At 35.9% G+C, this 15,025-nt stretch overlaps 1 protein-coding gene across 7 annotated transcripts in view; it reads right to left on the reverse strand.

Annotated features, from left to right (window-relative positions):
* The window catches only part of PCDH15 (protocadherin related 15), a gene marked incomplete at both ends in the record, with an annotated part of 708,164 nt that overhangs the window by 367,396 nt on the left and 325,743 nt on the right, over window positions 1–15,025 (reverse strand). For all 7 annotated transcript variants that reach the window (XM_082854334.1, XM_082854333.1, XM_082854332.1 and 4 more), the window contains one exon: window positions 14,227–14,397. In XM_082854334.1, coding sequence (XP_082710460.1) covers window positions 14,227–14,397 — 171 coding nt within the window. The remainder of the gene's footprint in view (window positions 1–14,226; window positions 14,398–15,025) is intronic.

Genomic DNA, 15,025 nt, shown 5'->3' on the forward strand with positions numbered 1-15,025 from the left:
ACATGCCGCGGAGCGGCTGGGCCCGTGAGCCATGGCAGCTGAGCCTGTGCGCCTGGAGCCTGTGCTCCACAACAGGAGAGGCCACAACAGTGAGAGGCCCGTGTACCGCAAAAAAAAAAAAAATCTTCCAACAAACAAAAGTCCAGGACCAGATGGCTTCACAGGTGAATTTTATCAAACATCTACAGAAGAGCTAACAGCCAAACTTCTCAAACTCTTCCAAAAAATTGTAGAGGAAGGAACACTCCCAAACTCATTGTCCATGGCCACCATCACCCTGATAACAAAACCAGATAAAAATACTATAAAAAAAGAAAATTACAGACCAATATCACTGATGAATATAGATGCAAAAATCCTCAACAAAATACTAGCAAACGGAATCCAACAACATATTAAAAGGATCATACACTATGATCAGGTAGGATTTATCCAAGGGATGCAAGGATTCTTCAATATACGCAAATCAATGTGATATACCAAAGTGAACAAGAAAAACGATATGATCATCTTTATAGATGCAGAAGAAGCTTTTGGCAAAATTCAACACCCATTTATGATAAAAACTCTCCAGAAAGTGAACCCAGAGGGGACCTATCTCAACATAATAAAGGCCATATAAGACAAATCCACAGCAAGCATCATTCTCAATGGTGAAAAACTGAAAGCATTTCCTCTAAGATCAGGAAAAAGACAAGGATGTCCACTCTTGCCACTATTATTCAACATAGTTTTGGAAGTCCTAGCCACAGCAATCAGAGAGGAAAAAGAAAAGAAATACAATTAGGAAAAGAAGTAAAACTGTCAGTGTTTGCAGATGACATGATGCTATACATAGATAATCCTAAAGAGGCTACCAGGAAACTACTAGAGCTAATCTATGAATTTGGTAAAGTTGCAAGATGCAAAATTAAGGCACAGAAATCTCTTGCATTCCTATACACTAACCATGAAAGATCAGAAAGAGAAATTAAGGAAACAATCCCATTCACCACTGCAACAAAAACAATACCTGGGAATAAACCTACCTAAGGAGGTGAAGGACCTATAGTCAGAAAACTATAAGAAACTGATGAAAGAAACCAAAGATGACACAAACAGATGGAGAGATATACCATGTTCTTGGACTGGAAGAATCAATATTGTGAAAATGACTATACTACCCAAAGCAATCTGCAGACTCAATGCAATCCCTATCAAATTACCAATGGCATTTTTTACAAAACTAGAACAAAAAATCTTAAAATTTGTATGGAACACAAAAGACAAATGGCCAAAACAATCTTGAGGGAAATAAATGGAGTTGGAGGAATCAGACTCCCTGACTTCAGACTATACTATAAAGCTACAGTAATCAAGACAATATGGTACTGGCACAAAAACAGAAATATAGATCAGTGGAACAGAATACAAACCCAGAGATAAACCCACGCACCTACAGACAGCCTCTTCAATCAGCGGTGCTGGGAAAACTGGACAACTACATGTAAAAGAATGAAATTAGAACACTCTCTAACACCATATACAACAATAAACTCCAAATGGATTAAAGACCTAAATGTAAGAGTGGACACTATAAAACTCTTAGATGAAAACATAGGAAGAACACTCTTTGATATAAATCACAGCAATATCTTTTTTGACCCACCTCTTAGAGTAATGGAAATAAAAATAAACAAATGGGACCTAATGAAACTTAAAAGCTTTTGCAAAGCAAAGGAAACTATAAACAAGATGAAAAGACAACCCTCAGAATGGGAGAAAATATTTGCAAATGAATCAACGGACAAAGGATTAATCTCCAAAATATATAAGCAGCTCATGCAGCTCAGTGTTAAAAAAAAAAAAACAAACAACCCAATCAAAAACTGGGCAGAAGACCTAAATAGACATTTCTCCAAGGAATACATACAGATGGCCAAGAGGCACATGAAAAGCTGCTCAACATCACTAATTATTAGAGAAATGCAAATCAAAACTACAATGAGGTATCACCTCATATCAATAATAATGGGCATCATCAGATAATCTACAAACAACAAATGCTGGGGAGGGTGTGGAAAAAGGGGAACCATCTTGCACTGTTAGTGGGAATGTAAATTGATACAGCCACTATGGAGAACAGTATGGAGGTTCCTTAAAAAACTAAAAATAGAATTACCATATGACCCAGCAATCCCACTACTGAGCATATACCCAGAGAAAACCATAATTCAAAAAGACACATGCACCCCAATGTATAATTGCAACACTATTTACAATAGCTAGGTCATGAAAGCAACTTAAATTCCCATCGACAGACAAATGGATAAAGAAGATGTGGTACATATATACAATGGAATATTACTCAGCCATAAAAAGGAACGAAATTGAGTCATTTGTAGAAACGTGGATGGACCTAGAGACTGTCATACGGAGTGAAGTAAGTCAGAAAGAGAAAAACAAATATCGTATATTAATGCATATATGTGGAATCTAGAAAAGTGGTACAGATGAACTGGTTTGCAAGGTAGAAATAGAGACATGGATGTAGAGAACAAATGTATGCACACCAAGGGAGGAAAGCGGGGTGGAGGGTGGTGGTGGGATGAATTGGGAGATTGGGATTGACATATATACACTAATATATATAAAGTAGATAACTAATAAGAACCTGCTGTAAAAAAAATTAAGTTATATTTAAAAAAAACCAAGGTCTTTCTTAAAATAAATAAATAAATTTGTTAAAGTTTGTTTTTATTTTTTTTATTTTTTTTTAAAGTTTGTTTTTAAAAAAATAAAAAATCTCAAATTGTGACTAAAAATATATGAAAGTAAGATAGAAACAGTTTATGAATAAGGCAATGATTCTCTTTGCTGCCAAAACTTAATTTATGCTCTCTATTTTTTGCAAAACTTAACTAAATGAAAACATAAACATTGATTCTATGAATATCCTTTCTTGAACATTTAAAACACTCTTTTAAAATAAAATTATCTTTGAAGCATTCTCTAAGAATGAACTCCACGTCATCAGTAACAACATTAATTCATAACTAAATGTATTCTAAGAATGAACTCCATGTCATCAGTAACAACATTAATTCATAACTAAATGTATTCGGGGTGCACAATGGGAGCAGAATCTGCCTCTAGGAAAAGCTGACCTTTTGTTTTACAATTTATTTTATAATATTCTTCAGTGTAGTATTTTAAACTCATAGTTAGCTATAACAAGTACCAAGATAACTGTACACCAGGAAGGATAATTTTAGTACCACTATCTATAAAAGAGACTAATAAATCTGGAAAGATGGTGTTCTATAATTAAACTGTAACTCTTGCCCATGCCAACACATAATATTATGTAATTGCAGATAACTATCAGTCCCTTAATTTAAAGTAATATTGTAGGTGTTAAAAAAATAAATTATCTAGTAACTCATCAAAAATATTCTGTTGTCAAGGTAATAAAAGCAATAACATATTCCCATGTCAGCCAAAATAGAGTATAATTCAGTTTTGCAAAGGTGTTAAACCACAAAGTCTTAAATAAATCAGAAATAAATAAACTTATGGTCAATTAATCTATGACAAAGGAGGCATGAATTACAATGGGAAAAGACAGTCTCTTCAATAAATGGTGCTGGGAAAAGTAGACAGTTACATGTAAAAGTATGAATTTAGAACATTCTCTAACACCATATACAAAAAAATAAACTCAAAATGGATTAAAGACCTAAATGTAAGACTGGATACTTTAAAACTGCTAGAAGAAAACACAGGCAGGACACTCTTTGATGTAAATCACAACAATATTTTTGGGGATCCATCCCCTAAAGTAAAGAATATTAAAGCAAAATAAACAAATGGTACCTAACTAAATTTAAAAGCTTTTGCACTGTGAAGGAAACTATTGACAAAACAAAGAGACAACCTATAGAATGGGAAAGAATATTTGCAAATTATATGACCGATAAGGAATTCATATCCAACATATATAAACAGCTCATACAATTCAATATCAAAAACAAAAACAAGCCAAAAAATGGGCAGAAGAACTGAATAGACATTTTTCCAAAGAGGAAATGCAGATGGGCAAAAGGCACCTGAAAAGATGCTTGCTAATCATCAGAGGAATGCAAATCAAAACCACAGTGAGATATCACCTCACATCTGTCAGAACAGCTATCATCAAAAGGAACACAAATAGGGCTTCCCTGGTGGCACAGTGGTTGAGAGTCCACCTGCTAATGCAGGGGACACGGGTTCGTGCCCCGGTCCAGGAAGATCCCACATGCTGTGGAGTGGCTAGGCCCATGAGCCATGGCTGCTGAGCCTGTGCATCTGGAGCCTGTGCTCCACAACGGGAGAGGCAACAGGGAGAGGCCCGTGTACCGCAAAAAAAAAAAAAAAAAAACAAACGTTGGCAAGGATGTGGAGAAAAGGGAACCCTCATACACTGTTGGTGCGAATGTAAATAGGTGCAGCCACTAACAATATGGAAGTTTCTCATAAAACTAAAAATAGAACTACCATACAACCCAGAAATTCCACTCCTGGGTTTATATCTGAAAAAAAAACAAACACTAATTTGAAAAATAAATGCACCCCTATGTTCATAGTAGCATTATTTACAATGCTAAGATATGGAAGCAACTTAAGTGTCCATCAACAGATGAATGGATAAAGAAGATATGTATGTGGATACAACGGAATACTACTCAGCCATAAAAAAGAACAGAATATTGCCATTTGTAGCAATATGGGTGGACTTAGAGGGTATTATGCTAAGTGAAATAAGTCAGACAGAAAAAGACAAATATTGTATGATATCACTTATATGTGGAATCTAAAAAAAAATACAACAAAATAGTGAATAGAACAAGAAAGAAGCAGACTCACAGATACAGAGAACAAACTAGTGGTTAGGGGGGACAATACAAAGATAGAGGAGTGGGCCTACTGGGTGCAAGATAGGCTTAAGGTTGTATTGTACAATACGGGGAATACAGTCAATATTTTGTAATAACTGTAAATGGAAAATAAACCTTTAAATGGCATTAAAAAAATTAAAAATAAAAAAATACAAATTCCTAACTTTAATTTCTTTTATGGTATTGTGGTATGACCTATCATTTCAAGATATACTTGTTAACATATTTAGATAAAATGATGTGATATCTGAGATGTGCTTCAAATAATGTGGGAGAGAATGATGAGAGGAGATATAGTTGAACCAAGAGAATGCTCATGAACTTATAACTGAGTAATGAGTTTGTGGGAGTTCATGACACTCTTCTCACTATTTTTGTATATTTTTGAAAATTCCTGTATTAAAGAAAAAAAATACAAATTATTAGGCCTCATCCTGGACATATGAATCAAAATCCCATAGGGTTTTCTTTGTTCTTTAATTCTTCCAGGTCTTTGTTAAACATTTCTTGCATCTTCTTGATCTCTGCCTCCATTGTTTTTCCAAGGTCCTTGATCATCTTCACTATCATTATTCTGAATTCTTTCTCTGGAAGCTTGCCTATCTCCACTTCATTTAGTTGTTTTTCTGGGGTTTCATCTTGTTGCTTCATCTGGTACATAGCCCTCTGCCTTTTCATCTTGTCTATCTTTCTGTGAATGTGGTTTTTGTTCCACAGGCTGCAGGATTGTAGTTCTTCTTGTCTCTGCTGTCTGCCCTCTGGTGGATGAGGCTATCTAAGAGGCTTGTGCAGGTTTCCTGATGGGAGGGACTGGTGGTGGGTAGAGCTGGGTGTTGCTCTGGTGGGCAGAGCTCAGTAAAACTTTAATCTGCTTGACAACTGATGGGTGGGGCTGGGTTCCCTCCCTGTTGGTTGTTTGGCCTGAGGCAACCCAACACTGGAGCCTACCTGGGCTCTTTCGTGGGGCTAACGGTGGACTCTGGGAGGGCTCATGTCAAGGAGTACTTCCCAGAACTTCTGCTGCCAGTGTCCTTGTCCCCACGGTGAGCCACAGCCACCCCCCACCTCTGCAGGAGACCCTCCAACACTAGCAGGTAGGTTTGGTTCAGTCTCCCCTGGGTTCACTTCTCCTTCCCCTGAGTCCCGATGCGCACACTACTTTTTGTGTGCCCTCCAAGAGTGGAGTCTCTGTTTCCCCAAGTCCTGTCGAAATCCTGCAATCAAATCCCAATAGCCTTCAAAGTCTGATTCTCTAGGAATTCCTCCTCCCGTTGCCGGACGCCCAGGTTGGGAAGCCTAACGTGGGGCTCAGGACCTTCACTCCAGTGGGCGGATTTCTGTGGTATAAGTGTTCTCCAGTCTGTGAGTCACCCACCCAGCAGTTACGGGATTTGATTTTGCTGTGATTGCACCCCTCCTACCGTCTCATTGTGGCTTCTCTTTGTCTTTGGATGTGGGGTATCTTTTTTGGTGAGTTCCAGTGTCCTCCTGTTGATGATCGTCCAGCAGCTAGTTGTGATTCTGGTGTTCTCACAAGAGGTAGTGAGAGCATGTCCTTCTACTCCACCACCTTGGTTCAGGCTCCCCAGGATCCAGATATTTGGAAAGATATGCATTAAGATCTGATGGTTCTGCTGGAGATTGGGCTCTGAGGATTGAAGGCTTCCAATTTTTAATGTGCATAATTAAAATTGTTTTCTGTTTAATTTATAATTAGAAGCTAATCATTTTTTTAATTAAATTACAAAAATTTTTCTAAATTAGCAAGTGGGAAAAAAGCAGAATTTTAAATATTATACAAAGCAGAAGTTCTAAGTTTAACTGCAGTAGAAGCCCCAGAGGTTCCTCTGTAGAACTGGAGGTTTTGTGGGACAATTTGAAAAACTTTATTGAAATCATTGTTTTTGTATTTACAAAAAAAAAGAGAGAAAGGGCGCAGGACACTTACTTCCCCAGTGGACGTTTAAAATTTGATTCATTGATATATTTTTGGCTCACATTTTGCATCAGCTGCTCCCTCTTCCCAAAGCAATAGTATATTGCATAATTAATTCGGTTCAAGCCGTGAGTATACTAAATCTGTTTTGGTTTTTTTTAAATGACCCTACGGTTCTTCTTAATAAAGGTATTGGATTTTTGGGGGGTTTTTTGTTTTGTTTTTGTTTTCTTGGCCGCACCAAACGGCTTGTGGGATCTTAGTTCTCCAACCAGGGATTGAACCTGTGCCTCTTGCAGTGAGTCCTAACCACTGGACTTCCAGGGAATTCCAGGTATTGCATTTTTTTAAAGAAACAAAGTCATAATGAATTAGGAATAGCACAATCAGAATAAATTAGGCTTATCAATATATACAATTCAGTTTTTAAAGCTGAAATTTTGATTAAAAATAGCTAGATATTTAACAACCAATTTGACTTAGCTACTTCCTCCCATGAGTCTCTGAGTAAATATCCAGCCAGATGAAGAAATTCCACAGGAAATGATAATAATAATAGAAATAGCTAATATTATTAAATCCTTAGTATTTGCTAGGAACAAGTTAAGTATGTTTCATGAATCTTCTTTTGTAGTACTCACAAAATTCCCATATATTAGATTGCATCACCCTCATTTCACAGATGACAAACCTAAACTGAGGTTTAGAGACATTAAGCAACATTCCCAACATCACACAGGTTTCAGCCTGGACTCTGAGTTCTTACAAACTCCCTTATATTGTGATAAGAAACACCTTTGCAAAATGTTCCTACATAATTTAGTAAGCCATCAGAGAGTTCAAGAATAAATGTTTATGAAGTTATCAACATCGAGTCCAAGCCAAATGACCTTGTGTCTTTTCTCTTTATCTGTGTTTCATAGGAAAACATACCTCCAATGCTAATTTAAAATAATATTTTAAACAAACTCTTCAACAAGAAAAGTTAGACTTCTGTCTTATTACTGAGAAGAATTGTGACTTTGTCCCTTTAATGTTAAAAAACTCAATTCCTCCGATTTCTTAGCCTTCAATTGTTCCACAATTAAAATTATTTTCACATTGTCTATGAATGGAGATATAATATAGTTGAGTCTATTCAACATAAAGTTTGACCAAGGAGAAAAAAAATGAATGATTCCTTTTCTCTGATAATTTCACATACCCATTTCAGAATTACTGTAATACAATTTCACATTGTAGGTAATATGTGCTGAATTCCAGTTTTTGTTTGTTTGTTTGGTGTTTAGCTTTTGTTTCCCCAACTTAATTCTGAAGTTTCTGTGATCATTTGCTGCTGGTCGCCTGTAGGTGTGACTGTTTGTGGCAGGAAAAAAATTGGTATAAAATGTAATATATTGACTCTAGATATATTATTTATCATTTTTCCTTTCAACCTACTTTGACAGTCTTCTCACTAAAAGGTTATAGGCAGTTTGAGAGTTGCCAGTTGTTTCCTTCTTTATTTATCACTTTGCTGGCCCAAAAAGAGCTCCGCAGGACACATTTTGAAAATAATTGGCCTAACGACTAAAGAAGGATATAATTTAATGTTTGAAACATTATTGAAAGGAGAAGGAGGCATTGCAAACAATGTGCTGGGACAACAATTATAAACTGGGACTCTCTATGGTAATTGGGAAATATGCTTTCTTTATCCAGACTACCTATTAGACTCCTATTTGAAGGTTATTCTTGACTAGATGCCAAGTATGGTAGTCCTTGCAAATCTAATTGGAAAACACTAAAAGTGTGTTACAATGTTTTATATATATGTATACACATATACATATGCATATATATATATATCATGGCTAATATTTGGATAATACATACTTATAATAAATAATTATGCATAATATTCTTTACATATGCATGTTTATGATAAATAAACTCTCATTGTGAGAAGGCATGAGCCATGCTTATTCATATTTATATGTAGTATCTCAGTGTACAATATGTATTTCTTGAAATTTTAATTCAATTCAATTTAATTCAATTCAATAGTTTCTGAACATTTACTACATGAAGCAAATGGGTTATACATGAAGACATAATGACAAGTAGAAAATTAAAGAACTAATAGTCTAGCAAAAAAGAAATGGGTAAATGACTGTGATACAACAGGGAGTTCAGTGCTTTTAGTAGAAATTCATGCAGATAACAGAGAAAAACTTAATTTTAAAAGGGCCTATCATTTCATATTACCAAGATGAAGCTTGAATAAAAACCATAAGCTTAATATATGAAACAAAGTGGAGAAAAGGGAGGGTAATTCTCAGAGAAGTCCAGGTACATGTGCAAAGCTCTGTTTCTAGAGAAGTTGCTTTATGCAAGTTAAAAGAGATGAGACTGAAAAATAGTCAGATATAAAATTACTCTAAATGATATGATCAAAGTTTTGAAACTTATCTGGTATATGATGGGAAATACTGAAACTTTAATTAGACAGTGAAAGATCAGATCAGAATTGTATTCCAATTCTAGGGGTCCAGAGTTGAGGGTATGCCTCTAGGCAGGTATTTGGGCAGGAAAATAGGCGTCAAACATATTTGAGTAACATTTCATAGATAATGCAGAGAATGTCTTTGGATATTGATTGAGTTTGAGATGAGGGGGGTCATTGAAATCTAGGTCCAAATCAACCAAGACCCCAAAGGTAACAAAGGTAACATGAGAGTGGACATGGATGCATCAGAATATATTAGAAAGGATAATGAGGTGTCTGTGGGGAGTATAAGAAAACTACCTAGAAAAATTGAGAATTGTAAGCTTGGAAGTCAGGAGAGATTTCAGGTCAGAAAATACTTCGACAACACACAGATCATCCTTATTTGGTGAAAAAGGAACACATTATGTAGGTTTGATGAATCTTGGTGAAAAATATAGTGAAAAGGAAGAAAAAAAGCTTCAAAAGATAGAAGTCTGGAAAATCCCTAAGATTTAAGAATAAGAATCAATCAATCAATCAATCCAAGAACGGAGATACCCTTTACCAAAAAAAAAAAAAGAAATAATAAAAGGCCATCAAAGATTTAAGAGGAGAAACACAGGGCCATCAAGGGGAGGAAAAGAACCAGTAGTTTCATAAAAGACAAGAGAGGAGAGAGTTCCCAGATTGTAACACATTTAATGAGTATGAGCCAAGAGGAAATTATAAATGTTATACATCACTGGAAATCATCACCACTCTTGTAATAATTGAGAAAGTTTCCCTGGAAGGAGAGAGCAGCATAAATAAAGCAGAAGAACTCTTTGATAGCTACCTGAAAACTAGAGCTCTTTATGACAAAGATTATAGTGGAGGCATTTGTGGCAAGATAGTCTTGGGAACTAACCCAAGGCTTTAAACAGGGTTGGGGAAGAATTCATTAGAGCATGGATTCTAGCTACTAGATGGCCATGTCTGGTAAGCAACTAATGCCAAAATACTGAAAACTGCACGGCACAATAAATATAGGAAAATGTATATATAGTAAACGCATAGCTAATATGTAAATATTATCATATTAATACTATGGTGTTTCTAACCAGGGACAATTTACTCAGCAGTAAATCCAACTAGCCAAACAGTATGCAACTGTTCAACACTGAAAAAAATACATAAGTATTTACTGTCTTTGCCTTTAATAGGAAATCAAGAAAATAGAACCATGGACCCTATACTCTCCAAATTCTACAGAAGTTTTCTATAATACTAGAAATCTTCAACTAGATAGGCATAACAACTTTAAGAGAGTCAGAAAGTGAGAATAAATTTACACAATATATCAGAAGAATTTTATCTTATCCAGGTTGACAAGTCTCCTCTATTAACATAGAGTTCAACATATACTAGGGTCCAGTGGCTATTTACCAAATTAATAAATACACAATAATTAACACAGGGCTACAATTTACTTTAGTGCCCCTGAGACACCAGATTTATATCAGATTTATATTATATTATTTTTAGTATATCTTGGTTCATGGGTTAAACACTGTACTAGACTACCTTTTAAAGATTTTCTGAGCTGATAAATTCTGCACGCATTGTGGTAGAACTAAGGATGGTATCTCAAGTCAAGAATATCACTGAGGTAATTGGTGGAAAATTTCACATCAACCCAGAAGGTGAGCAGGTGTCAAAGCTCTCAAAATTTTGAAGAATTAGTCAGGAAAGGATCAGCAAGTATGTAATTAGAGTCACCATATCCTGTTTAGCTGACATAAATGGTTAGCTCTCTTGCTCTGAATACAAGATCTTATTTATTGAAATTTCCAGAAATTTTAGCAAAGTACGGAAATAGCAAAGGAAAATAGAAAAAAAAAGAAAATTTAAAAAAAGACAGACATAAACACAGCAATTTGAATGTGAAACTTAAAAACTAGCTACACTTCTTAACCCTAGTGATCCAGAGGGGATCTGAAATGGCATGTAAAAGAGCACATGGAAACCTGATGCCGTTACTACAGCTGATTTCGTTTTCCTATGATGGCCACAATAAAACTTCCTTCCCCTTATGTTCTTCGTACAATGTGGCTCCTACACTCCTCCCTTCAGGAGATGGTATATACTTCTACTCCTTGAATCTGGCAGAGGTATGACTATAGTGACACTGAAGTGACACTGAAAATTACAAGGCTAGTTCATAAAAGTTCTGTCCAATTCTTTGGGAAAGCTTGCTTTTAGAACACAATGCTTTGATGTGAGGAAGCTCAAATAGCCCAGGAAAGACCTACATGGAGTAGAAATGAAGCCTCCAGCTCACAGCCCTCACTAAGCTGGAACCAACAGCCGGAATCAACTTGCTAAGTTCACCATTCGGAAAGTGGTACCCAGCCCTTAGTCAAAGTGCCCCCCAGCCCTTAGTCAACGTGCCCTAGCAGATGCTGTGTAGAGTAGGGATGAGGTGTTCCCTCAAGTCTGCCAAAAGTGCAGTTTTATGAACAAATTTAAAGATTGTAATTTGAAGCCACTAAGTTTTGGTGGTGTGTTATGCAGTGATTGATAATCAGAACAATTGCCTAATTTTGTAAGTAAACATATTTAATTTTTTTCTACATGGCAATAAAAATATAATGCTTAACAAATAAATACTTGCCATAAGTATTTAAACCTGTAAAACTAAAATTCTTTTTGTTTCACAGAATGTTAAAGAATGGGTTGATATGTTTAAAAATGATGACGAAGCATTCCAGTTTGATCATTCTGGAATTTATAGCATACCATTTAATTTAAGATACATGATTTTAAAAGAAAACTCTTTTTACTTATTAGCTATAAGGTTAAGTTACTTAAACTCTGTACCCCAGAGATCTCATCTATAAAAAACAATAATAGTGGTAATTATCCACAAGGATTTAAGTCAGTATTTTTGTAGAATTTAACACAGTTCATGACAAACCGAACAATCTATATAACCATTAGTCATTATTGTCATTTACCCCAAATCTGGAGCATGACTTTGTCTCTAGCATGAAACTGTATAGGAATGAGAGAGATGCTTAGTCTGTAATCTGGAGCAGAGAGGAAGGGATACTCAAAGATCCTTTATAAAGTCAATACACTTTGCTTCTCAAGCAGTAACCTCCATCTTTATTTACTTCTCTCAGTACGTCAAGTACTGTTAAACATTCATCATACTGGTTCACTGATTTTAGTCTTATTATATCAGTATTCCCCTTCTCTTGGGATCTCACTGGTACACCAGCTACATAAATTAACTCAAAAATAAATTAAGGGGCTTCCCTGGTGGCGCAGTGGTTGAGAGTCCGCCTGCCGATGCAGGGGACACGGGTTCGTGCCCCGGTCCGGGAAGATCCCACATGCCGCGGAGTGGCTGGGCCTGTGAGCCATGGCCGCTGGGCCTGCGCATCCGGAGCCTGTGCTCCGCAACGGGAGAGGCCACAACAGTGAGAGGCCCGCGTACCGCAAAAAAAAATAAAAAAATAAATTAATACCAAAAATATTTTTTGTCATGATTTCAACTAAGCCTTTCAAAGAAAAGTTCAATGTTCACATCATTAAGGCTTCTCACTGATATTCAACAAAAATAATATGACATATAACTTTAGGTAACCTATGAATGTTTGTCTAGACAATCTCTACATTAGCTTTTTTGTCTGCAAAATTACTCCATTTAGCTGAAAATTTATATTATTTTCTTCACTCAATGCACATCATAACATTTATTCTTTTTTTCCGGCTTATTTTTTTCATGCAAGCCAATTAGACCAGTAATCATTTATGCCAACAGACACAAAAGTGATTTTCAACCATTTAAGAGCTACTGTTATGTTAGTAAAGCTAGCAGGTAAAATATTGGATAAAGTAATTGGTAAAATATAGGATAAGAATTCTTTGAAGTGACTGGAATGCAGTGTAATTTACACTTAGGAGAAGGAATTTCTGTTCTATTCTTTTAAATATTTCAAATAGAGGACCCCCAAACCACAGTTCTCAAATGTTTGAGAAAAAAATTCAAATACCTTGCAACAAATTCTGACAGCATCAGCCATGTTACTAACCCAGAAGGCTGAATGCTTTCCAGAGGAACAGCAAAGACATTAATCAAATAGTTCACTCCTAGGAATTTGACTGCTCTAAAAGAGAATTCATTTTTTTCTTTTTTTTTTTTACTTTTAAGGGATAAATTGATATTTTAGCCTAAGTAGGATATCTGTTAGCCTTATAAGTTTTATTCTTAGGTATGTATATTTATCATCCAGGCAGGTCTAAGGTATGAATTCCAGGCTGACAGCAAGTTAAGATTTATTAGAATTATAAAAAACAAATGCAGAATTGAGTGTAGAAAATAGGTACTCATGCTTTAACTTTTTGTTTCTTTAAAATACATCTTTAACTAATAAATATTGAATATTTGAATTCAGGATTCATTAGCTCCCACCTTCAAACAGCCAAGCATAATCTCCGATAATATTTCAGGGCTCTAAGAGACAAGAGAGTATCCTGTTGACTTGTGTGTCCTCTGACTTAGGGCTGCATGTTTACATGTGAATTTAAGGAAATGCTGGAGTCATTTCTTGGGGTTTCCCAGTATATGTTGGTAACTGAAATTTGTTATGCTTTACACACAGAAAAAAAATAAAATAATCAGAGTCAAATGGGCTGTTGCTTCATGACATACTTTCTACTTTGTAAATGATGTAATTATGCATTATGACCAAAAATTTACCCATACTGTCTCAAAATGGTTTTGAACATAAATATTTTTCAATACCAATCTAGTGAAGTTTCCTATTTTCACTGAGTATGTGTTCAAAATACTTGAACAGGATCCCACTGGGGTTAGAGAGGTGGAAGTGAAGAAGAAAAGATGGGAGTATGCTTACCGGAGTCATCAACTCAGGTATGGCAGCTTGATAGGTGAGTGGGCGACAATCACGAGTGTTTGGCACAAGGACACAAGGAAGAAACATTGGACCCAGGTCATCTCCATCTAGAACATCCACTGTGAGGGTGGTGGTAGTGGTTCGCCGTTCATTCAGGTTTTGTGCACGGTCCTGTGAGAGAGGAAAAAAGAAAAAGAACACAAGATGGATGCAATGATCCCTCTAGCTTGGCTAGACTGTAGACAGGTTTCGTCCAGAGTGTAGGCATCTGACCTCACTTTTCTCAGAGCATTTACTTTAGAAAATTTCCAATTGTAAATACTTTCTCCACAGCTCTGAGATGTCAACCTTCTACCAGCTCAAACTTTTGCCAGTTTTATAACCCACGACTCTTTCTCCAGGACCTAGGAATCATCCTATTGAAATGTAATAATTAATCAAGGAAGATAGAGCTTCTATCTCCCAGTGCCTGTGGGAGGGTAGTAGCCTAACTTCCACTGAAGGCTTTCTCCAAGTTGTGAAACTATCTCCCATCATGAGGATACAGGAATGTTTACTTTTCTTTGAGAAGGCCAGTTAACAAACAAAGATGACTCTTGATTCCTTCACTCCTTCCCCTACCCCAGCATTTTTTTTTTTTGATAATGCTTCAAGAAATTTAAGTCTATGAGATAAATATTGGTTATTTGGGAAAAAAAAAAGAAAGAAAGAAAAAAAAATGAAGGGGGTAAATAAAAGAAAGAAAACCCACCAGATCTGCTATACTCTTATTGGAGAAATGCTTTTGTTTGTCTCACAT

The sequence above is a fragment of the Leucopleurus acutus genome (assembly GCF_964270905.1).
Source record: "Leucopleurus acutus genome assembly, chromosome: 14".
NCBI classification, from domain to species: domain Eukaryota; kingdom Metazoa; phylum Chordata; class Mammalia; order Artiodactyla; family Delphinidae; genus Leucopleurus; species Leucopleurus acutus.